At 43.6% G+C, this 25364-nt stretch overlaps 1 protein-coding gene across 1 annotated transcript in view; it reads left to right on the top strand.

Moving 5' to 3' along the window:
* The window catches only part of TRMT1L (tRNA methyltransferase 1 like), a 283269-nt gene that overhangs the window by 132701 nt on the left and 125204 nt on the right, over positions 1 to 25364 (top strand). Inside the window, 1 exon segment of the mRNA XM_030206540.1 lies at positions 23736 to 23832. Within this exon segment, the coding sequence (XP_030062400.1) occupies positions 23736 to 23832 (97 nt within the window).

Genomic DNA, 25364 nt, shown 5'->3' with positions numbered 1-25364 from the left:
GTACAGTCCATCCAGCCTGCCCAACAAGATAAACTCATTTTACGTGGTATGCGATACTATATATGTATACCCGGGCTTAATTTGTCCTTGCCATTTTCAGGGCACAGACCGTAGAAGTCTACCCAGCACTCTTCTTGTACTAAAAGCTAACGTTGAAGCCCCTTAAAATTTACACTCCAGCCCATCCATATCTATTTAGTCACGATCAGGGCGTAGACCGTAGAAGTCTGCCCAGCACTGGTTTTGCTTCCCAATTGCTGGTGTTACCACCCAATCTCCGCTAAGATTCTGTGGATCCATTTCTTCTAAACAGAATTCCTTTGTGTTTATCCCACATATGTTTGAATTCCATTACTGTTTTCATCTCCACCATCTCCCACAGGAGGGCATTTCATGTATCCACCATCCTCTCCGTGAAAAAATAATTCCTGCCATTACTCCTGAGTCTGCCCCCTTTCAACCTCAATTCATGTCATCTAGTTCTACTGCCTTCCCATCTCCAGAAAAGGTTTGTTTGCGGATTAATACTTTTCAAATATTTGAAAGTTTGTATCATGTAAACATAGTAGATGTCGGCACATAAAGACCTGTACAGTCCATCCAGTCTGCCCAACAAGAGGGTTTGCAACACAAATCCCATACCATTTTTGTAGCTTTTCTTTGCACCACTTCCTGTCTTCTTACATCTTTAGCAAGATAAGGCCTCCAAAACTGAGCACAATACTTCAAGTGGGGCCTCGCCAACGACTTGTAGAGGGGCATCAACACCTTTCTTCTGCTGGTTATACCCTCTCTATGCAGCCTAACATCCTTCTGGCTATGGCCATCGCCTTGTCACATTGTTTCTTCGCCTTCAGATCCTCGGACACCATCACCCCATGGTCTCTCTCCTGAGTCAAGCTTACTAATCTCTCCCCTCCTATTCGGTATCTCTCTTTTGGGTTAATGCCAAGACGTGTATCACTCTGCATGTCTTGGTATTAAATTTTAACTTTCTAAAATACCACCATACTCATTTTTTATTCTTATCACAATGACGTTTTAATCATCATTATAACATATACATGCATACATCTTAACCTATCCAGATATCTAAGGAACTCACTCATTCAAGCCTTTCATATCACTGTCAAGCCCCCCACACACTATATCCAATATGTATTCTTTATATCAATATGTCCGGAATATCTAAACAAGTACAGACATATACTTCAGTTGCTTCCACTTAAGTCCATATGGCTAGCTCAGGACAGTTTCTCAAGATCAAAATTGGTCCTTTTGGAATTCTATAACCTCTGTGCTGTGTCACCTCTGTGCAGCAATGTTTGTAAAAAGCAATTTTTCCAAAGAACATCCACTGTTACAAAGAGTCAAAGTGGGATAACTCGATAGCAAAGCGCAGCTTGAAGAGAGCTTCCATAGGATATCACCAAACACTCAGCAGCTGATTTCGCTTTAGCTCCTCAATGTGAGACCGCATTTCGTGTTGCCCTTCATCAGGAGGAGCAACTCCCGAGACCTTTGGGAACAAACCGGGGGTCACGTAACTAGTTAGCATGGAGGAGTCTCGTTCGTTATCGGAATTAACCAGACAAATCACTCCACCAACTAAGAACGGCCATGCACCACCACCCACAGAATTGAGAAAGAGCTATCGATCTGTCAATCCTTTCCGTGTCCGGGCCGGGTGAGGTTTCCTTTCATAACTTTCAGCATGCTAAGCTATCCCCTCACACTGGCCCTCAGTAAGGGGTCACAGGGGATGGAAGGCAGCGGGGTAGCCAGAGGACTACTCTCCATATACTCCAGACTGGAAGTTCTAGGCTCCTAAATTTGTGTCCTATTTTCAGCCAAACTTAGGAGCCTCAGTTTTTGGCTGAAAATTCATCCCCATAGGCCTTCCATTCATTTGCCTAGATTTGAGCCTAGTGCTGGAAATAAATCCACCCCTGATGCCACCCACTTTTTATGCTCCTAAATTTTAGTTGAATTTTGAAAACAGATTTAGGTATCTAGCCCTACTTAATTTTCAGAGAGGTCAGTTTAGGAGCATAAATCCTTTGAATATTGGGCCTTTCAATTTTTTTTTAAACCTATGTGTAATATGTTGTCACCATTGTGCTCATATAGAATTGAATAATTTTAACCTTTTCATCGCAAGATGTACATCATGTTTGCCATAGTCAAAATAGCAAGGTGGGTTAAGGCATGTAGATTTGGATTGAGTCATAGAAATAGACTTCTGGATGAAAGATCATGTGTAAATCAACTCGGGGGGGGGGGGGGGGGTTCCTTTACTAAACATATGTGTTAGTAAATGGCTACCTTAGCATTTTCTTAGGCCAATGTATTAGTTTAGTTACATAGGAGTGCAAAATTAAACTAGGTTCAGAAGAGCTGTAAATAGGCTTTCAGGATATTCCTAATCAATATTCATGACAGATTTTGCTCTAATACAGTCTCGGAGAAGATTTATGCTTACACGTTTTGGTTACATTACAAACAGTATCTAATTGCTGTTAAGTAGGAGCAGAGTTAGCTGAAGTTATTCTCTATTATGCTTCTCTAAAATTGGTACAAGTGGATACCTCTGTTGAATTTAGTTTTCTTAGCATCCCTCAGGCATGAAGGGTACATGCACCCCTATCAGCAGATGGGGACTAAGAATTACTGGCTTCAAATGTCACCCTATAAATATCCTATGAAGCTCACAGTCAGCCAGTATTTCTGACGTGTTTTCCTATTCAGGTGTGTTTTCCTATTCAGCCTAGGTCTGGTCAGTTAGGCCTTATTATGGCCATTGAGACTAATTGATGCAGCATTGAGATAAAAAATACTAAAATATGTCTGGGTGATTGAAAGAGTGATGGAGGCTGAGATGGATAGAGCTGTACCTTTGTTGAGGGGTATTATACACAGGCCCTCTCCCCCACCTCCCCAAAACACTGTAATTTAGGAACTTGGGAGCTGGAGGCAGAGATGGTGGTGTGGTGAAGCCTGAGCAGGAGTCATGGTCAGCAAGCAGCAGATGCTCCTGAAGGCAGCACAGAGAGAGAGCAAGGCTGGCACTGTCTGTCATGAGGCATCTGTTGGAAAATTGTTGCACCAAACAGATGATGTCATAGATGCAAGGAGGATTGCACCAGCATGCCTTCTGTGTGGGACCCAACCAGTGTGCCAGTACAGCGCAGCGGAGCAGGCCATGGACCTGAGCCATAAATGAGCTCTGAGATGGTAATGGATCCAATTTTTGTGAGAACTGTTGCCATCTTGGAATTGGGAGAATTGGAGCAGCTGCAGGAACAGCCCCAAAGCTGATGTGTATGGCAGAACAGAAAGGCTCAGTTTTGGGCAGTGGCCAAGATTTAGGCTCTGCGGCATTGCAGGGTTTTTCCTCTGAATTTGTTCTAGTAATGCACAAAATATTTCTGATGAAGGAGGCAGGGGGGGATGAACTGCTCTGGATCAAGTAGCTCCTTTAAAGGAAGGGCCCTGCCTTTAATGAAGCACCCATGACTCACCTGAGACAGAGACATGGAGAATGTGGAGTGGATGGTTTCGGCCGGTTCCATGGACCCTAGGGGTGGATCCTGTGGGGGTCTGGGAAGGTCTTATGGAAGACTTCTGGAAGAAGAAGAGATGTCTTCAGGAGAGGATCCCACAATGTTGTGATCTTCCACTGAGAGGTACTACCTACTCTAATGTGTCAAGACCGTTCACTCATTACATTTTTGACTAGCATCCTGCAGATAGCACTACTACAGAAGACCCTCTTCTGCAGGGAATTATACTAGCTAAGGTCTTTCCCATGCGCAGAGCCATCAGATGACAGCAGAATGGGGTGCCCCAGATGTGGGGTTCAACATGGGGTGCTCTATGGTGAGGGGACAAAAGGGACATCCTACAACTCCCAAAAATGGACATATTGGTGTCAGCGATGATCAAGACCTTTTTATTCTCAGTGGAGGGATCACAGCCCTGAAGGACCCTCAGGACCAGTGAATGGAAGCCCTTTTTAAAGCAGGCCTTCGAACTGGTGGCACTGTCCCTGTAGGCGATGGTTTCTGGGGGGTTATATGACCCAAGCAGGTTTCTGTTGGGCTAAGCAGTTATCCAAAGAGACCATGGAAGGGCCGTCAGCAGGCAACCTAGAGGAGCAGTTGAAGATGGGGTCAGTCATCCTGGCAGATGCCTTGTATGATCTTATTAGGGCTTCAGTCAAGAGTGTGGCTTTTTAGCAGTGGCATGTCTTCTATGACTGCACAGTTGGTCTACAGACATAGTTTTTTGATTTCTTAGCTCAACAAGCTTCCTTTCAGAGGGGAAATTGTTGTTCACAGAAGATCTGTAAAAGTTAGTGGAGTTTTAGGGAATCTAAGGTGCATAGACTTCCAGAGGATCAGATCATGACACCCAGTTGGTCCTCTACCTCTAGAGACTGCTTTAGAGAGGCTAGGAATTATCATCCAGGGACAGTGAGGGGAATGCAGCTGAATAGGTATTTTGTGAGGGGCCAACCCTTTTGTTGGGGGGGGGGGGGGGGGGGGAGGAAGTAGAGGGGCAGAGTAGGTCGGTTCCAAACCAGCCCAAACTTAACAATGAAGTATTAAGGACTCGTTTTCTGGTACTAGCAGAAAGGAAGAGGATTAAATGGTTATACCAGAGAAGGGTTCAAATAATCTTGGATCAGTGAGTACTTCAGGTTATTCATGAAAGTTACGCATTAGAATTGCTCATCCTCTTCCAGATGGTTTTGTGGAGTCTCCTTGTTCCCTGCAAAAGGCAACAGAAGTCAGAGACACTGCAACCTCTCATACAATTGGAGGTTTTCATGTCGATCCCTCAAAGCAAGCAAAGGACAAGTAGATACTTGATATATTTCAAAGTGCCCAAAACGTGAGGACACGTTTTGGCTCATTTAGATCTCAAGAGAGTAAGCAGGGTGCTCGTGATCCCAAGATTCCTGCTGGAAACTCTCAAGATCCATCAATCATATTATGTCATTCATTTACGTCAGGCTAAGAAGTGCTGTTTTTCAAATCGTACTCCTAAGGCTTCTAATTCTAGTAAACAGATCTTTCAAACTTTGCAATCTCTTACAAGTGGGTACATTGAATAATAAATGTCTACCTCTTTCTCCAGATGTCTTAGCAGAATACTTTTTTTTCTAAAGCACAGACTTTACACGTCTCCTTTCCTGCAATTCTGGACCAATCTTCAGCTGTTTCTACTTCATGTACTGACTCAGGATGTCTATTCCAGCTGTTTGGTGGAGCAAGATAAAAGGAACAGAGTCTGGAGTTGGCAGTGGAGGAGAAGGGTACAGCTTAGAGAGCTGCACGGGAACGGACGGAAGCAGTTCTGCGGGGTTCCTGTGGGGACGGAAGCAGTTCTGTGGGGTTCCTGTAGGGATGGAAGCAGTTCTGCAGGGTTCCCACGGGGATGGAAGCAGTTCTGTGGGGTTCCCGTGGAAGTGTAAGCTGCACTGCATCAGCCTCTCATCTACCGAGTACCTTGAGTGCTGTCTCCTTCTCCTCCTTGCTTTAACAGCACAAATGTGGAAAGTCTTCCATTAGGTGGTAGAGACACAAATGATGATGGAATTCAAAAAGGCTTGGGATAAACACAGAGGATCTCTAATTAGAAAATTGACAAAGAGGGAAGGGACCGTAGGCCTTCACGGTTTTTTTTGTATGCACAGGGAGGAATGGAGTATGCGTTTGGGGAGAGAAGTAACTGAACATGAATTGTCTAGATGCTATGAACTGGCCTTTAAGGTCACGCCAAATGTGGGGTTACACGAGATCCAATACAGAATATTGCACAATGCCTACATTACTAGAAGTAAGGGGAAAGGAATGGGGTTGTGGGACACGGACACGTGTACCAGATGCAACATCAATAGGGGGTCCCTAGCACATCATTTTTTGGAATGCACCAAGCTCCAAGAATACTGGCCTAAAGTTGAGGCGCTGCTAGAGAAGGTACTGCAAGGCTCTTATGATTGGACATATGGAGTCACGTTGATGGGATCGGATGCGGAACTGCAGGAGCAGGGGATAAATAGCAGTAACTGTAAATTTGTATTATTGGCACTGCTGCTGGCTAGGAAGGTAATATTACAACAATGGACAAGTCAGCTCCCGCCTCCCATTGAAGAATGGTATGGGCATCTACGCCAGATGGCAGAGTGGGAGATTCGAAGAACAGCGAACTTGGTATCTGGAAGCATTGCTTGGAATGCATTTCGGATCGTCCTCTGAATAGTACTTCTTCTGGTTTTTCTGCTGTGGGTCCTAATTCTTCTTAATGAGAATGAGTCCAGGGCGGGGAGGAGGGAGTATAAGGTTACGGGGAGTAGCGGGGTGGTTGGGATTTGGGGGGGGGGGGGATAGGGAGAATAAAATGAAAAATGAATGAGCAGGAGCTTAGAGGTCGCAATTGTGTTTTGATGTGTTAAGCGGGACATGGGCAGCCATATTTCCATTAGAGTGAGCAACAAATGTAAGGTATCTTACAGATGACAATGAGCTAGTATTACAGCTTGAACTTTGACTGTATATGCTTATTGTTTGTATTGAAACGCTCTGCTTGTTATTAATAAAAAGATTACTCAAAAAAAAAAAGTAAACTGAAGTTATAAAAATCCTAACCTTAAATGGCTGCATGTGTGTGGATGTTTCAAGTGACGCTTAGATGGCGACTCTAGCTGTGATTAACTAGGGCCGATACCGGGCAGACTTGTATGGTCTGTGTCTAATACTACTACTACTACTTAGCATTTCTATAGCGCTGCTAGGGTTACGCAGCGCTGTACAAGTTTAAACATGGGGAAGGACAGTCCCTGCTCGAGAGAGCTTACAATCTAAAGGTAACAAACTATGTAGTCAGTGTAGGTATCATGAATGGGGAAGGTGGTTAGGCGCCAAAAGCAAGGGAAAAGAGATGGGCTTTGAGTAAGGACTTGAAAATGGGCAGGGAGGGTGCATGGCGTATGGGCTCGGGAAGTCTGTTCCAGGCATAAGGTGATGCGAGGCAGAAGGGGCGGAGTCTGGAGTTAGCGGTGGTGGAAAAGGGTACAGATAGGAGTGATTTGTCCTGAGAGCGGAGGTTACGGGTGGGAACATAGGGGGAGAGGAGGGTAGAGAGGTAATGGGGGGCTGTGGATTGAGTGCAGTTGAAGGTCAATAGGAGAGGCTTGAACTGTATACGGTAGCGGATCGGGAGCCAGTGAAGCGACTTGAGGAGAGGGGTGATATGAGAGTATCGGTTCACGCGGTAGATAAGACGTGCTGCGGAATTTTGGACAGATTGAAGGGGGGATAGGTGGCTGAGCGGGAGACCAGCGAGTAGAAGGTTGCAATAGTCAAGACGAGAAGTAACGAGCGAGTGGACGAGGGTTCGGGTGGTCTGTTCAGAGAGGAATGGGCGAATTTTGCTAATATTATAGAGGAAGAAGCGACAGGTCTTAGCTGTCTGCTGGATATGGGCAGAGAAGGAGAGGGAGGAGTCGAAAATGACTCCGAGATTGCGGGCTGAAGAGACGGGGAGGATGAGGGCGTTTTCAACAGAGACGGAGAGTGGGGGAAGAGGAGAGGAGGGTTTGGGTGGAAAGACAAGGAGCTCAGTCTTTGCCATGTTCAGTTTCAGATGCCGGTTGGACATCCAGGCAGCGATGTCTGAAAGGCAGGCCAAAACTTTTTTTACTACTACTACTTATCATTTCTCCAGCACCACTAGACGTATGAAGCGCTGCACACTGGAGATGAAGAGACAGTCCCTGCTCGACAGAGCCTACAATCTAATTAGGACAGAAAAATTGAAAAACAGGACAAATAAGGGATCAGAAACGCTAAGAGATCATCCCGAACCTTCCTCAACCTCCACTTCCCTAATTGCAAGGGCCTGATATACAAGACGATGCACGCATCAACCTTTACCTACATGAGCACGCAGTACTGGAATGAACTACCGCGGAACCTGAAAACGATCTACGAACAAACCAACTTCCGTAAATCACTAAAGACACATCTTTTTGATAAAATCTACGGAAGAAACCACAACACATAAAGCTCACACTCACTGTTCAGTTATACATCAGTACATCTACTTATATATGGCAGTCTGGTTTAGAATGGGCTAGAAAGGGCTTAGACAGCAACTTCAGTGGCTGGAGCATAAGGACAATGCTGGACAGATTTTTACGGTCTGTATCCCACAAATGAGAAGACGAATAGACTGGAGTGGGCTTCAGCGAGAACTCCAGCAGTTGGAACATAAGTATAGGGCCAGATAGACTTCTATGGTCTATGTTCCAGAAACACGAAAGAAAATATATAATATCACACTCGTTGATTTAATCATGAATTGATAATGAGTGTGACTATTGGGCTGACTGGATGGACCGTTCAGGTCTTTATTTGCTGTCACTTACTATGTTACAATTAATCCTCTTTGCTCCCGGGCTGATGCGCAGACCTCAGTTCTGACACAGGCAAGAGCATCGGATGTCACCTGACCTACTGGCGCGTGCATGTGGTGACCTCTCAGCACACAGTGCCAGAAATCAGAGACAAATCTTACATGTGCACACCAGAGTGTTCTGTTTCAGCTTCCATTCCTTCCTTGCCTACAGTGATGTGGCTCAAATCCAGAGAGAGACTGAGGGTGCTGACCAGAATTTTCTTTTATGTACCATTAAATTCTTGCAGAGATGGGTGGGGATGGGTTAAATTCTTGCGGGGACGGGTTGGGATGGGTTAAATTTTTGTGGGGATGGGTAAGATTCCAGTGGGGATGGGTGAGATTCTAGCAGGGACGAGCGGGGATGGGTAAGATTTCTGGCCCCGTGCAACTCTCTAGTACAGATAAGAGATTTTACCCAATGAACGGAGTTCCCAAGGAGGAGTGTAGGGAGAGATAAGAGTGGAGAGGTATCAGAGGAGTTTGAATTGTATGTGGAAACGGATAGGGAGCCAATGAAGTAATTTGAGTAGAGGTCTAATGTGAGCACAACACTAGTGGAATATAAGTCGTGCAGCACAGTTTTGAACAGAGCTGGCTTAGTGGGAGAGCCTTGAGAAGTAAGTTGCAGTAGTCTAAGTGAGTAGTAGATAAAGGTTTTCGGTAGTGTGCTCTGAAAGGAAGAGTCAAATTTTGGTGATATAGAAAAAGAAACAACAGGTTTTTGCATTCTGTTGGATATGTGCAGAGAAAGAGAGAGGAGTCAAAGATGACCCCAAGGTTACAAGCTGATGAGACAAGGAGGATGAGTGTGTTATCCACAGAGATAGAGAATGGAGGAAAAGGAGAGATGGGTTTAGGGGAAAGATAAGTATGTCAAACTTCAGCTCTGGCAGTTTTCAAATTTAAGCTAAAAGCCCACCTTTTTGAGGCTGCTTTTAATTCCTAACTTCTATTAACTTGTTCAGTACCCGTGTCTGTTTTATAATTCCCATCTTAAGTAATTCCCTTATCCCTTATTGTCCTGTTTGTCTGTCTTGATTAGATTGTAAGCTCTGTTGAGCAGGGACTGTCTGTTACATGTTCAGTGTACAGCGTTGCGTATGTCTAGTAGCACTATAGAAATAAATAAGAGGCCCGTTTCCGAAAGAAATGAAACGGGTGCTAACAAGGTTCCATGGCCCACTCCCTCCCTCCCTCCCTCCCTCTCTTTCTCCTTAGAGTTCCAGCCCCCCTCCCCTCTGAGTTCCATGCCCGCCTCCCCTCTTGAGTTCCATGCCCCCCTACATCCTTCCCTCCCTCCCTGTCCTCCGAGTTCCAGGCACCCCTCCCCTTCGAGTTCCAGGACCCCCTCCCCTCCCCTTTGAGTTCCAGGACCCCCCTCCCCTTCGAATTCCAGGACCCCCTCCCTTCCCTCTCCTTCGAGTTCCAGGATGCCCCACACAGTCGTAGTATCGCTTTAAGAAATGCAAGGTGGGCGAGCCCCCTCTTTGACGCACGCCTAGTATGCAAACATACATTTAAAGCAACAACGTGTCTCGGGCGCCGGATCGGACAATTAATGCGGATGGCTGACAGCTTTCTAGCTCTCTCGGCACTGCCTGGGTCACGCACGGGCGGAGCGGAAGGGGAAGAGGACACAGCCCCCGCAAACCTGACGTTAAAATCCGCAGAAGTTCGAAAACAGTTCGCTAGTAAATCGTCGCCCTCTGGGGGGTTTCCTGCAGTTTGGGAACAGGGGGAATTCCCTGCTGCGTATGACATGGACACTGATCGGGTGAGGGGAAGCATGGTAGTACCGCCGAAGCGGAGAATGGTCTCCTCCCTTTTTGGACTCACCTTGGTGCTCATCTTCTGCTCGCCGGACCAGGTACTGTAAAACTGTGATTTTCCTCTGCACACTGCGTGCTTAAGTTTAGTGTCGTGTTTATTTGCAGATTGTCTGTGGAGAGTGTGGAGGATGGACTAAACTGGCTTGCTGACGGGTGCAGTATGGGGGAGGGGGGCTGCTATTGGACGTGTTTGTCCATTACCTTCATGCAACTGCCGCGGATCGTGCTTGAGTTCAGATCTGTTACTGCAACACGGTTTCCCAGGCAACACGGTGACGTCACCGGAAGGCTTCAGACATTACGAACCGGGCTTCAACTTCCTGGCAGTCAGCTTCAGAACGTTGGAGGTGCAAATTATTATAGTAGATGTTTTGTTCTGTCCTCAGCCTTCAACTTTGTCAATCATACTCTTTTTCTTGAGAGACTTGCCGTGATCTGCACTGGTGGAACGGTTCTGAGTTTGTTTTCAGCATTTTTGCGCAGTCGGGCTTTTCAAGTGATCTCTTCATTGTCCCAGGATTCTGTCAGATCTATTATTATGCAGACAACACGTTATTGGTATATTACATTACTCCTTTGTTTCCTGATCTTACTAAGCTTCAGCTTTGTCTTTGATGAAATTGCTACCTGGCTCCAAACCCATCAGTTAGTACTAAACCTGCAAAATACATAAATTACTCCTTTTTGGGCCCCCTTTTTCTCCATCTATCTCATTTAAGTATCTTAGAGTTATTATAGATTCTGCTCTTTCATTTGTGCCACATATTTCTGCAGTTATGAAAGTGGGTTTTTATGCCCTTCGGAAAATTCAGTCATTAAGTTATTTTGATCAAACCACATTACATACTACTTGTTATACCCTTACTAATTTTTGCAATGATTATTGTAATTCTTTCTATGCAGGGCTTCCAAAATATTCTTTAAATAGATTACAACTTTGCAGCAATTGCACTGGCTTCCCATTCAGATTCGGGTGAAATTTTAAATTCTCACTCTTATAAGGCTGTTTATGAAAATACACCTATCTATTTATCATCGCATACTCTTCCATATACTCCTGCATGCTGTTTGCAGTCATTTAATGATTGTCATCTGATTGTACCATTCCCGAGTGGAGCTAAATGGGAAGGAATCTTTCCAAAAGTCTGTTTTTTTTAATCTTGCTCTATCATTATGGAATTCTTTACCAAGATCGTTACAGTTAATCAACTCATACTGGGAATTTAGGTTGGAGCTGAAAACATTTTTGTTTTTATGTGCTTTTGAGTCTACTTAATAATTTTTTGTCTGCAGCACATGCGGGAAGTACCAGAGACCAAAAGATTGAGAACTAGGAATAGATACTGTCTCTCTGCTTTTAGTGTGTTAGTCTTGGAGTAACATGAGGATGATGATTGTATGTTATGGATTGTTTTTAGCTTTTTTTTATTATATGGGGTTCTTTTCTAAAGGATATTTGTATTTGTTAGCCGCTATGATTTGCATTTGCAACAATGCGGGATAACAAAAGTTAATAAACGATCATAGTGGCGGCTCTGTGGGGAGAGTTCCTGATATCTTTGAAGCTGACAGTGCATATCTTCATATTTCCATTCTGCAGGTGCATCAGCAGTTTCTTTAGTTCGCAGTCTGCATTTCCAGTTTTGTGCTGTTCCATTTGGAATGGTTACAGTACTGAGGATGTTTTTCAAGTTGATGGTCAGTTTAAATGCTTCTTTGCACAAGGAGGGAATTCTAATGCATCCCTGTTTGGATGACTGATGAATTTGAATAGAGTCATTCCAGGAGAGCAAGAGAGCCATGAATCGTATGGTTCAGTTTATGCAGGAATTAGGATGGGTGGTCAACTCATCCAAGAGCAAGCTATGGCCTTCACAGATCATAAACTATTTGGGAGCATGTTTTCACACTGTACAAAGATGAGTGTTCCTGTTTGAAAGTTGAGATCACATATTAGGGCCTTTACAGCAGGGTGAGTCCAAGAGCTGGGGATTATCTCTAGGTGATAGGGTCCAGCAACTATGGAAGTGCTGGCATGGGCCAGGACCCGCACATGGCCTTTGCAGAGTGCCCTGCTATCTTGTTGGTTGCTGCAAACTCAGGACCTGGATGCATACTTAGCCCTTCCATTGGAGGTGAGGAGAAGCCTGTTGTGGTGGCTTTGGACTCCCGAACTAAAAAGAGGAATGAGCCTGGAGATGGCAGAGTAGACAGTGGTGATAGGCGTCAATCTCAAGGACTTGGAGCCGCATCATACAGTTACAGTTTTTTTCTTATATTCCACTAATTCTATTTGCATAGTTCAAAGTGGATTACAGAAAGACACTAGATCACAAAGAGGCATTTCCTTAGCATCCCTCCGGACCGGCCCAGGATTGGACTGATGGGTTGTGCTCGCCTGCCGGTCCGGAGGGATTAAAGGAAAGCAAATTAGCAGGTAAGGTCTAATTTCTCCATTTTCAAAGCACTTAGCCTTCCAAAGTTCCATAGGTTTCTATGGAACTTTGGAAGGCTAAGTGCTTTGAAAATATGCCTAAAAGTGTCCAAGATGTAACATTATCAAAGAGAATATAACAGAATTAACATACGCTATTTCCTTTCCATATATTGAGAAAACAATAGTCTTTAGTCCCTTCTTAAATGTGTCATAAGATAATAGAAATCATAATTCTGTACGCAAATATTTCCAAAACTTAGCAGCCTGATACGCAAGCAAGCATATGAAACGTTTCTTCCCAGAGATGCCCTTAGGATTCAGAAAATCAAAAAGAAGAAAATGATGGGTATTATATAGTTTTCTTCCTAATGCATAATGTACAAGAGAAATTAGATATTGTGAAACTAGTCCTTGAGCAATTTTCCATAGTATACATCCTAATTTAAAGTATATCTGGGCTTCTACCAGGAGCCAATGTAATTTGCCATAATAGATTGTAATTCTGTCTGATTTTCTGAGAGAGTAGATCAAACGAACTGCTACATTGTGAATTGTTTGTAATTTTTTCAGTAAGTATTTTGGTAATCCCAGATAAATAATATTGCAGTAGTCCAGTCTACTAAGAATTAGTGACTGAACTAAAGTCTGAACTGATCAACTGAAAAAAAATGTACGAATGGCCCTTAACTTTCTCATAATGTAAAAAGAATTCTTGACAATAGAATTTAACTGAAGTTCCAAAGTCAGAATACTATCTAGGTTAATGCCCAAACTTTTACTAGATTGATCGAGAGTAAAACGTTTCCCATCAGTGATCAAATTTGATTTAAATTCCTGAGTTGCTTTTGTGGGTTAGATGGCCCGGTGTCACTGGTGGGCGGAGGAAGCTGCTTGGCTGATCAACCATCTGGAGGCAAGATTCACATGGTTAGCTCTGTAGACTTTCCTGATCCAGACCAAGACAGCACGGATATTTTTGGACAATGCAACAGTGGTAGCATATGTGAATTGTCGGGAGCACAAAGAGCCAGCACATGGAGGAAATGAGTGCTCATGGATTGGGCAGAAAGGCACCTGCTGGATTGGAGAATGTCCAGGCAGATTGCCTAAGCAGAAGCCTGATGGATCCAGGAGAATGGAGCCTGATGGAGGAGGCCTTCACATGCATTTTGCAGCATTGGTGATATCCAGCCATTGATCTCATAGTTATTGGTTCCCAAGTTCTTCAGTCACAGAAAGGAGCTATGGTCAGAGGGAGCAGACTTGTTGGTGCAGACATATGATCCACATCAGTGTATTGTGCGTCTTCCCACTGTGACCCTTGTTGGACAGAAGCATCCAGAATCATAGGGAACTGAGTAGGGCTGACAGTTCTGGTGACCCCAAACTGGCCGAGAAAGCCTTAGTACATGGATCTAGTACCAGCTGGAGATCCATTACTGTTGCCCAGAATGAAGGGGCTAATTCTGTCTTTTATGGCTTGGCTCTTAAAAGGGCAAGGCTATGGAAGGGAGGTTACGCCAGTCAAATTTTAACCACCCTGGTGCATTCCAGAAAGACATCCACTTCCTTGGAGTACATTAGGGTATGATGAATTTTCAAAGGGTGGTGTCTAGTACAACAGATAGTCTTAAGATGGATTGAAAAAAAAAAAGCCTTCCTAGAGTTGTATATTTTGGCCCTGGAATGCTACATAGGTTTAGTCCAAGGCAGAGCACTGGCTTCCCACCCAGATGTGGTGCAGTTTCTGAGAGGAGTAACGTTTTTGAGACCCCTGAGATATCTGGTGGTGCATCTGTAGGTTTTAAACCTACTGCTATTGGTGTTGGAGCGCACACCCTTTGAACCTCTTGAGGTAGCTACTTTGAAGAAGATGTTTCTAAGGGTATGAAATATTTGGAAAATTGTTGTTAGTTCTCAAATTTGTTCTGCTAGGAGAATTTCAGAGTTGCATGCCGTGCCATGTTGGAAACTTGGTGATTTTAAAGGAGAAAGTGGTGATTTAGCAGTTTCCCTCCTTTCTCCCGAAGGTGTTGTCTTCATTCCATGTTAGTCAGAGCATCTTGCTCACAGTGTTGGGAGAATCAGGAAGAGTTGAAGACTAAAGACACTTGCATTGGCCGGATGTGAGGAGAGCGACACATTATTATCTTAAGGCTGAAGAATTCTGTTGGTCGGATTGCTTTTTGTGCTGTTTAGAGGCCCTAAGAAAGGGGAAACAACCTCAAAGACATCTGTGGCTCTTGTACTAAGGAGGCCATTGCATCAGCGTATATTATATGAAGCCATTCAGTTCTCTCGGTTTTGATAACATATTTCATTAGGGGACCGGCCACCTCTTAAGCAGAGCATTGTTGTATTCCTCCTCAGGAAATTTGTAAGGCGACTGCGTAGTCTTCATTGCATCCCTTTGTGTGGTACTGTCACTTAGATGTACAGGCCCACCAGGAAACAGACTTTGGGGGCAAGGATGCTTACTGCAGATTTGTCTGGGTCCTGCCCAAAAGGAGTCCCTCACATTGGGCTGTTATGGAGGGGTGCTATAAAAGGATAAGTTAGATCTTATCTGCTAATTTTTTTTTTTTCATTTAGTCCATCCAGATCCAGGGTGGAAAGGTTGTTAGGACTGGAAGCCTTTATCTTTTGGTGTGCGCAGAGCTGCAAGGTATAGTCTACCTAAGTCTACAACACACTGTAAATTGGAGTCTGTTGTGAGTTGATTCCAGATTGTAAAGGGGTTTTATATAGGTTATTAGGTATTGTTAAATGATCTTGCATTGGTAAGAAAATATTAGCTGTGTGCTGCACAGGATACTTATAGGGTGACATTTGAAGCCAATCATTCTCGGTCCCCATATGCTGGTAAAAGTACATATATCCTCACATCTGAACTGTATGAAGGGACTAAAGGAAAGAAAATTATCAGGTAAGATGTAATTTCTCCATTCAAAGGGATCTGGCCAGGGAAGTAAGAATAAAATTCTTTGAAAATTTCCTCTTCCTGTCCCCCCAGTGAGTAGTTAAGAAGATGCCTAAGTTTCACTGGCCAACTAAATTAGCTGGTGAAATTCTGGGTGGACTTGTGGTTGGAGTTGGGAGAAAGTTTTTATGAAAAATCATCTTTATTTAAATTATTAAATACACAGCCATAATATCACAAAACTTCATAATCTGAAAACCAACAACAATTTTCCAAATATCCCATAGCCCTTAAAAATAATATCCTCCCCACTCTCCAAATATGTTTTCCTTTAATCTAAGGCTGCCAGCTGGATCCAGATTCACAAGACAGGGTTGATCCACTCATGGGTTTAACCCACTGCATGCAGGGACTTGTAGTTCCGATTTCCCCATTGCATTCCCTAATTATGCAATAAATAGTATTGTCACAAAACACCTAGCTAACTGCCTGGGGTACTCCCATAGCCACTTGTATTCCCAGCACAGCTCATGTCTGCCTGCACCTGCCGCTTGTGCTGTACACCAGCACCCTCCTCCCACTGACTGGGTCCCAACCACCTCTGGGCGAGTCTCCTGCTCTCAAATTATTACCAGTGATTTCTAGGTTACTGGGGGCCACACTCCCAGTCAGTGGCGTAGCCAGACCTGACATTTTGGCTGGGCCCAGAGGTAATATGGGTGGGCACTAATATATATATAGGCATGAGTAGTGTGCCCTACTTCTAGCATTTTTCCTCTCTCTCCCTCCTTTCATCCAGCATTTCTCCTGTTTCTCTCTCCATCTGACCAACCAGGGTCTCCCCGTTGCTCCCCTTCCTTCTCCCCAACAGCTCGTCTCTCCCCTGCCCTTTTCCATGTCCCTCTTTCTCCCACCATCTTTCCATTCATCTTTTTCTCTGTACCCCTCTTCTATCCAGCATCCCAACTTTCGTTCCATCCAGCTTCTCCCTCACCTCCATCCAGCATGTCCCTTTCTCTCTCTCCCTTCCACCAACATCTTCCCTCGCTCTCCACCTTCTGTCCAGTGTCTCCCTCCTTTCATCCATCTCCTCTCTCTTCCTCCTTTCATCTAATGTCTCCCCTTTTCTGTACCCATCCAACATCTTTGATCTCTCTCCCCCCCCCCCCCCCCCCCACCATGCAACATACACCTTGACACACTTTCTTCCTCCTTCCCTTCCAAACAATATATTTTTTCTATGCTCCTCCACCCCAGCATTTTTTGTTTCCATGGACCTTTTATTATTATTATTATTATTATTACATTTGTACCCCGCGCTTTCCCACATGTTGCAGGTTCAATACGGCTTACATAGTAAATACAATTACAGTCATGAAAAGAAACATACTAAATGTAGTAAACGAATAGTTGTAGGGTTTGATATAAATGCAAGCTAAGATGGGATAACAAACATCAAGGAGATCGGGAAGGCTAAGAAGGATGGTAAGAAAAGGTAGAGTGATGTCATTATGTGAGTGTTTGCTCTTTCCTATCAAAAAATGGAGTCAAAGCAGAGGAGAGCGCAACATCAAGTCCGAAACTGACGATGATTTGGGAGTTGGTACACAATGAGGCAATATCGGATCACTAAAAGTATGCAAGGATACCCACTTACAAATATCTATGGGGAAGCTCTGGGAAGATGCGCTTTTGTACTAGCCAAAGTCCGAAGATGAAGAGCCGTGTCATGAGGGATTTGCATTTTTCATGGGAGAGAAAAAAAATACAAGCAGCTATCCGTTGCGACAAAGTACGTTTTGTGAATGGGTTGCCAGATAGCGTTAAAATTCCCCAGCCTAAAAACAGCGACATCTCCAATCCCCATCTTGCTCACCTATGTGCTCTGCCTCTTCCTCCACGTGTGGTACTAGTACTGCTTAGCTGGCCAGCCCGGGCCCTTTTTGTGCTTCTCCCCCCCGCCCGCAGCAGCCTTCAAGCATGCACTTTTGGTCTGCCGGTCCTCAGCCCTCGGAACAGGAAATTGATGTCAGCGGGGGCAGAGAATGGCAGAGCCGACAGCGCATGCCTGAAGGCTGCTGCGGCCCCGAACTTCATTTTCTTCTTTTGCCGAGGCTGCTCACAGAGACACAGCGGCGGCGGGAGCGGAGGATCATCTCAGACTTGGCAGGTGGGCGGGCCTGAGCCAAGATTGGGTGGGCCTGGGCCCACCCAGGCCCACCCGTAGCTATGCCCCTGCTCCCAGTAGTCCCACAGTTCCCAGAAAGCACTCACAGACCCAACACACAAACCACCAGGATTCTTAGTCAGTCCAGACAAGCATAGGCAATAAACTAAAAGTGTTTATTGTCATGAAAAATTATTGAACAGTGAATCATAAAAACATATGGAACAAAACATCACATAGCAGGTAACTGAATATGGATCAATTATAACATTAAATAGTACCTGGGAAGCTCAGGACTTATAGCTGCTCACAAGTTATCAAATATATCTGTTCACAGGGCCTCAGCATAGAGATCTTTCTCTCTTTACTTCCAAGCTGAGACTGGAGAAAAATCCAGTATTTCCTAGATGAGTTTTGAGCTCCTGGGCCAATCATAGCCCAGAACAACAAGTTTCAAAAATAGCTGGCCACATCATTGCAGGTTACCTCTTAATCTGTGTTAACTAAAGAGGTAACAGTCATTTCTCAGTAACAGTTTTAAACATAAACATGGCCAACCTAGAGAATACACTTCATGAAATAATACAGTTTTAAAGGCTTAAGACTCACTGTTTTGTCACAAATACATTAAAACAAAAGTGAGACGTATGGTGTGTTAGAGTATTCACCTTTCCACATTTGGTGATTCCCTAAGAAAAGCAAGACTACAAGTCCCAGCACTGGGGCAGACAGGACTGGATCAACCATGTCCTGTGAATCTGGATCCAGTTGGCAGTCTTACCTTAATCTAAACCCCTTTAAATACAGATCCAGCTTGCTCCAATTCATTAGGGAGTTCAAAAGCATGTTTCACAGTTGTATTGTCAGGGAGCCCATAAAGGGTAATGGGTTGAATATACCACCTTCCTCTGGTACAGTCAAAGCGGTTTACATTTATTATACGCAGTTACTGTCTCTGTCTCTAGTGGGCTTACAATATGATTTTGTACTTGGGGCAGTGGAGGGTTAAGTAACTCACCCAGTGTTGCAAGGAGCCGCCATAGGAATTTAACCCAGTTCAGTTGAATCCTACTACTACTATTTACTACTACTATTTAGCATTTCTATAGCGCAACAAGGCGTACGCAGCGCTGCACAAACATAGAAGAAAGACAGTCCCTGCTCAAAGAGCTTACAATCTAATAGACAAAAAATAAATAAAGTAAGCAAATCAAATCAATTAATGTGGACGGGAAGGAAGAGAGGAGGGTAGGTGGAGGCGAGTGGTTACAAGTGGTTACGAGTCAAAAGCAATGTTAAAGAGGTGGGCTTTCAGTCTAGATTTAAAGGTGGCCAAGGATGGGGGCCAAGGATGGGGCAAGACGTAGGGGCTCAGGAAGTTTATTCCAGGCGTAGGGTGCAGTGAGACAGAAGGCGCGAAGTCTGGAGTTGGCAGTAGTGGAGAAGGGAACAGATAAGAAGGATTTATCCATGGAGCGGAGTGCACGGGAAACGGTGTAGGGAAGGACGAGTGTGGAGAGATACTGGGGAGCAGCAGAGTGAGTACATTTATAGGTTAGTAGAAGAAGTTTGAACAGGATGCGAAAACAGATAGGGAGCCAGTGAAGGGTCTTGAGGAGAGGGGTAGTATGAGTCAAGCGACCCTGGCGGAAGACGAGACGGGCAGCAGAGTTTTGAACCGACTGGAGAGGGGAGAGGTGACTAAGTGGGAGGCCAGCAAGAAGCAGATTGCAGTAGTCTAAACGAGAGGTGACAAGGGTGTGGATGAGGGTTTTGGTAGAGTGCTCGGAAAGAAAGGGGCGGATTTTACGGATGTTGTAAAGAAAGAAACGACAGGTCTTGGCAATCTGCTGGATATGAGCAGAGAAGGAGAGAGAAGAGTCAAAGATGACCCCAAGGTTTCGAGCTGAGGAGACAGGGAGAATGAGAGAGCCATCGACAGAAATAGAAAACGGGGGGAGCGGGGAGGTGGGTTTGGGGGGGAAAATGAGAAGCTCGGTTCTCAGCCCACTGCACTAACCATTAGGTAAAGGGTTCCCAAATTATCACACTTTTTCACGAGCTTGACACACAATCTCTTCATCCTCAACTAGTCATACATTTGGTTTCTCCCCTTTATAACTCCTGGTAGATCTGGTTTAATCCACCAAATCATGATAAATTTCTTAGCTGTAAGACAAGCTTTACAAGAAAATAACTAATATTCAGCAGAATGCAGGTCAAGATCCTTAATAAGGTCCAAGAAACACTTCCAGCGTTATAGATAAGTTCATTTAATAAATGCTCCAAATGTGTTCATAACTCTTCCCAAAATTTCTTTATTTGTGCACATGCTCAGAAACAATGGATGTAAGTTCCATCCACAGTGTTACATTTGACACACTTTGCTGACCTTCCTCTCTAAACTTTGTCTACCCAGGTCAGATGCATATGTAATCTATGTATGATTTTATAAACAAACTAGTAAAAAAAGGCCCGTTTCCGTAACAAATGAAACGGGCGCTAGCAAGGTGATTAGTTTCTGCCATTAATGTTTTGAATTGTATTATTTTCTGTATTTTTCCATATTTACCTGTGTTTGTTAATTTTAACTCCATTTGTATTTGTCTGGTTTTCTGCTTGTGTGGAAGGCTGTGGTTTTTTTTTTGGGGGGGGGGGAGGGGAGTGAAGCTCCTTTAAACAGTTGGGAACCTGCCTGCCAAGTCGCTAATATGCCTGGGTTCTGGAGAGCTGTGTTTGCTAATTGTAACTCCATGTGTATTTGTTAGGATTCCTGCTTCTGTGGAAGGCTGCGTTTAGATTTTGGGTGGGTGGGGGGGGGGCGAGGGGGTGTAGACGTGGAGTCAGTGGTTAGTTTTGTCTGGGTGGTCATTTGTTAGGGTGGCTGCACATACGGGAGCAGGAGCATAGGCATCAAAATAGTTTTCTCCTTCCAGCGACGTTCCTAGTTTCTGTGCTGCACAGAAATTGACTCATTGTGCTGCTGACTGCTGAGTCTCCTCCCTTGTTTCCATGCAGTTGCTCATGATTGCTCCATTGCACGATGCTTCTGACGACGACCCGATTTGTTCAGTGTCAGTGCTCCGCCCTCGATGTCATCATGTTGTGACGTGAGGGCGGGGCAGACCAACTGGGATCTACACAACTACAACTTTAGAACGTTGGAAATTTCTGAGGCTTCATTAGAACGTTGGGGTTGTGAATTATGTCTGGATGGGGCGTGGCTGAGGGCTGGTCCATGAGTGAGAGTGAGTGGTGCTCACATCCTAGCCTACCAACAGTACAGGGCTTCAGTACAGGGCTTCAGTGTTTCCCTGCCACAGAGTGAGCTTCAGAACGTTGGAGGTGAGAATTATTTATATAGATGTTTTTAATTAAAAAATGAACCATGCAACAATATCTGTAAACGAAAACATATACAGAAGTCCTATATATGCAAATAAAAACCTTCCCCCCCTCCAAAAAAAAAACAGGAGGGACCTTGTTTCTTACAGCTCCTCATGTCTGATTACAATACTTCACACTATAACATCCTGCCCGGTTTTGTTGTTTTTTGGTCTTCCCACTGTTGTCTTTTTTTTTTCTTTCTTGTCTTTAAGTGATGCATGGGACCTTCCTTTCCCACTGTAGATGTGGGATTTTTTATTTTTAAAATTTATTTTGGCATTTTGGCATTTTTGTTTTTCCACGACCTGTACAGGCCCCTTTAGGCCTGGGTATCCCAGTCAGGATTTGTTTTTATTTATTTATTCAAGATTGTCGTTGATTTTGCTTCTGCGGTTTTCTCGGACATGTCCCAGGAAACTCCCAGTGGACAAGATCATTTGGTGCTTGCTGTGTCTAGCACCCGACCATGATGGTTTATGGTGTATTTTGTTTGATATATACCACCTTTTCTTAAATAAAAGTGTGATGTACAATGATGCTGTACTTTGCAAACTCTGGGCCTCTTTTACAAAGCCGCACTACCAATTCTTGGTGCAGCAAATGAGAGGAAGCCCATTCAGTTCCTATGGGCTTCCTCTCATTTGGTTTGCGAGAACTGCTAGGCTCCGGGGGTAGGCTCAGGGGAGGAGGAAGGGAGGCGGATTTGGTTTCTAATTGAACCAAGCAGCCAGTTTCGGTCATGGATTCAGTATAGACAAAATCTGGAGATCATGGGTTCGGTTGGGCTCTAACCCCATATATACCCATCCGCAGATCCTTCACCTTCAGATCCTTCAGGACAAAAGATAATTGTGAAGGGACAATCTTGCTGTGTCCCATGCACCAGAGGAAATATATCAGACTGCACTCCTTAGTTAGAACTCATGTCTTAGGATCATTAAGGGAGACTGAATTAATATTAAAATCTGACCATAAAAACCTAACACCCATAATATCCACTGCAAATACTGCCATAAAACAGTATCAAAAGCTTTCTGAATATCAAAGTAAATCGGTGCTCCTTTACATTTTAAATGCTAATCTTCTTGAACCATGGCTATCACACTGTGGATATTCACCACAGCATTTCTACTAAGAACAAAACCAACTTGCTGACTATTCACCCGTTTTCCCTAGTGTAAAGTTTTGTATCCAAGTTAATCAAAGTGATAAGCTGACAGGAATCCACCAAAAATGCATCTTTATCCTTCTTAGATGTTAATGTTATTAATGCTTCATTTGGTAGAGAGGGAAAGGACCCCCATTCTTGCAGCATTCACAAAGATATTACTATTAATGTGGGCAAAATGTGATGATCCATCACTTCTATAAAATTCCACCTGAAGATCATTCAGACCCAAGATGTTATAATTCACCATCTGTCTTGGTGCAAGCCCAATTTGTACTCACATCAAAGTGATAGTCGAGATAAGCACAACTGGTTGGGAGAATGTGTTTCATTTGTAACACCCTGTCTTGACTGGGCAGATCTGAGTACTGCAAAAGGAGACCTAAATCTAGCCAGCAAAACCTTCCCATATGCCTATCCAAACAAAATTTATCTACAGACTGCTGACTCCCTTCTTTCCATTTCTATACCAGTTTATAAAGGATATGCCCTCCCTTCTGCACCCATGTCAAATTAATAGTCAACTTCTCATGCCTAGTGTCAAAATAATGCCCCCCCCCCCCTTTCACACCTGTTGTCAAATTTGATGACCCCCAGCTGCCTTTCCCCACACTGGGCCTGCTTTGCTTTCCTTACTGTCACCTTAGAAACCCACTATGGCACAATGGCAGTATGGCACAATGGTTGTCATAGCAATGATAAAAGTTATGCAAGAGTAAGTCCAGCCTATAAGCTTATCCAGGCATGACGTAGGGTACCTTTCCTTTGGGGGAAGGGAGAGTTGATTTTTTTTATTAGTTTTTTTTTTTTTTTTGAGAACCCAGCCACAGTGAATCTTGCTGGTCAAAATTTGGCTAGATATAGGAGAATATTAAGCTGAAAACCTAGTTGATTAGGTTTTTCTGAAAATGTATTCTAAACAAGAAGCTAAAATAAGTCCTTTATTTTAGTTGCTCAGCAGTTATTAGAATATTTGTCTTCTTAATAGTCCAGCATTGCTACTGCACTGTGTGAAAGAGGAATTCCCTCAGGGCTGCCTCCACCAGAATTTCTGTCTCAACAGTGTAACTCTTCACCATGGTGGCTGTGGTCCCCTTTCCTAAGGTCCATGGTTTGTACTACAACTTTGTTGTCTGTAGTTGACTTGAATGGGGTTGACAGCAGAAATCCATCTTGTTACTGGTTCTTGCTGGAAACACAATGGAGCTGCTTCTATTTTTTATTTGTTTTTGTTTTTTTTCAAGGAACGTTTGGAGCTGAAATGGAGCAACAAGCTTCAAACAGCCATGTTTGCTTGATCAGTGCCTTGGTTGCCTGCAGTTGCATTATCCTTCAGTCATTTCTGACCTTCTTTTTTACAGCGCAGATGGAAGCAGACACAAATGTATGGGTTCTTCCTAATTACTCGACACCCCAGAAATCAGATACTTACTTTAATCCAAAGATGAAAATAAGTAGGTAAGAGAACAGCAGTTGATAGGGGCCCTCTTTTTGGAACTTTTGATAATTCATTTGGGGCTTCTAAATATACATATTATGACTTTAAATCTTTGCAAATGTGATTGATTAATTTGAGATCATCATTCACAAAGGTGTGTTTTCTAGGCAGGAACCTTTATTATGTCTCAGATTGGTGTTTCTTACCCTCAGTTCACACTGATACATCCTGTAGGTACAAAGTGTTTACTACATAATAAATGTCAGCAGAAGTTCTCAAACTTGTCCTTAGGTTTTCAAGATATCCATAATGAATATGCATGAGATAAATGTGTATGCAATGGACAGAGTATCAAATTTCTCCAAGCACAAGCAGGATAACATATTGACGCTGATATCAAGGGAGGTTGAGATCCTCTGAATGTCGGTGTATCTTCAGTATCTGATGCCGCTCCTGGAATCATAGAAATTGGTGCTTACATTCTGATATTGATGGACTGGACTTTTCTTCACCAAAAAACCTTTTGCACTGCTTTTTATGACCTCTGATTCCTCTCCTTGACATCTGCAAACAGAGTTTACAATGGAGGAATTATGTTTGGGTCCCAGGTATTGCAGGTACCAATTATGAGTATCTGTGATGAATATGATCCCTGTCACATCTAGAACACTTGTGAAAGCTACTAAGACCTTTTTTCTGGGACATGCCCAAATAGCCACAGTGAAATCAAATGACGCAACTGTGAAAACATTTACCAAGACCTAAAAGGGCCCAGTGGGCTGTGCAAAAAAAAAAAAAAAAAAAGCTTAAAAAACCAGGAACCTCAGCCCCGCAGAGCAATAAGAGGATGTTCACATGATAGACGGGCAAATTCTGCCCAAGAAAGTTAGACACAAAATCTCAAGACACAAATTGAGAAGAGCTATGGAACTTCTTCCTGGAAAAATCGAGACTGGTTAGTTCCTGCATGACAGCAGCGACAGGAAGGTGTACACATACATGGTACAATTCTCTGGAAAGTTGTAATAAGATAATAAGGATTTCCACATGGGTTCCATCAGATGGTGTCACCTTCTTGTAAAGAATATTTATCCTGCTACAAGTAACTTTGCCTTATCTTATTCACATTCATTATGAGTATATTGAACACCAGACCGGCTAATGCACCCTCCTAGGAGAGGTTTGAGAACCACTGGCTTGTAATAATTGAACTCAAGTATAGATTACAAAGACGCTTCAAGACAAATCACAAATATCAAAAAGTCACAGCATAGACTTTGGATTTAGAGTTTTGCTGTTTTTTATTTATTCTCATACATAATAGTCATTTTGGGGACAATTCTGTAACCTAGACATTAACATTTATACATGTGTTACTATTAGTGTAGAATACTAGCACATATGTGCACATATGCACGTACATTCCAGTATTTCACCTAAGTGCTATTCTGTAAATATACACATATCTTACATAGAAAATATTTGCAAGGAGGCCATTCACAGGGGTAGAGCTCCCACTTACATGTAACTTATACATTAGGCTCATGATGTC

Source organism: Microcaecilia unicolor, chromosome 6, assembly GCF_901765095.1.
Source record: "Microcaecilia unicolor chromosome 6, aMicUni1.1, whole genome shotgun sequence".
Taxonomy (NCBI): Eukaryota; Metazoa; Chordata; class Amphibia; order Gymnophiona; family Siphonopidae; genus Microcaecilia; species Microcaecilia unicolor.
This window is presented reverse-complemented; position numbering and strand designations above follow the sequence as displayed.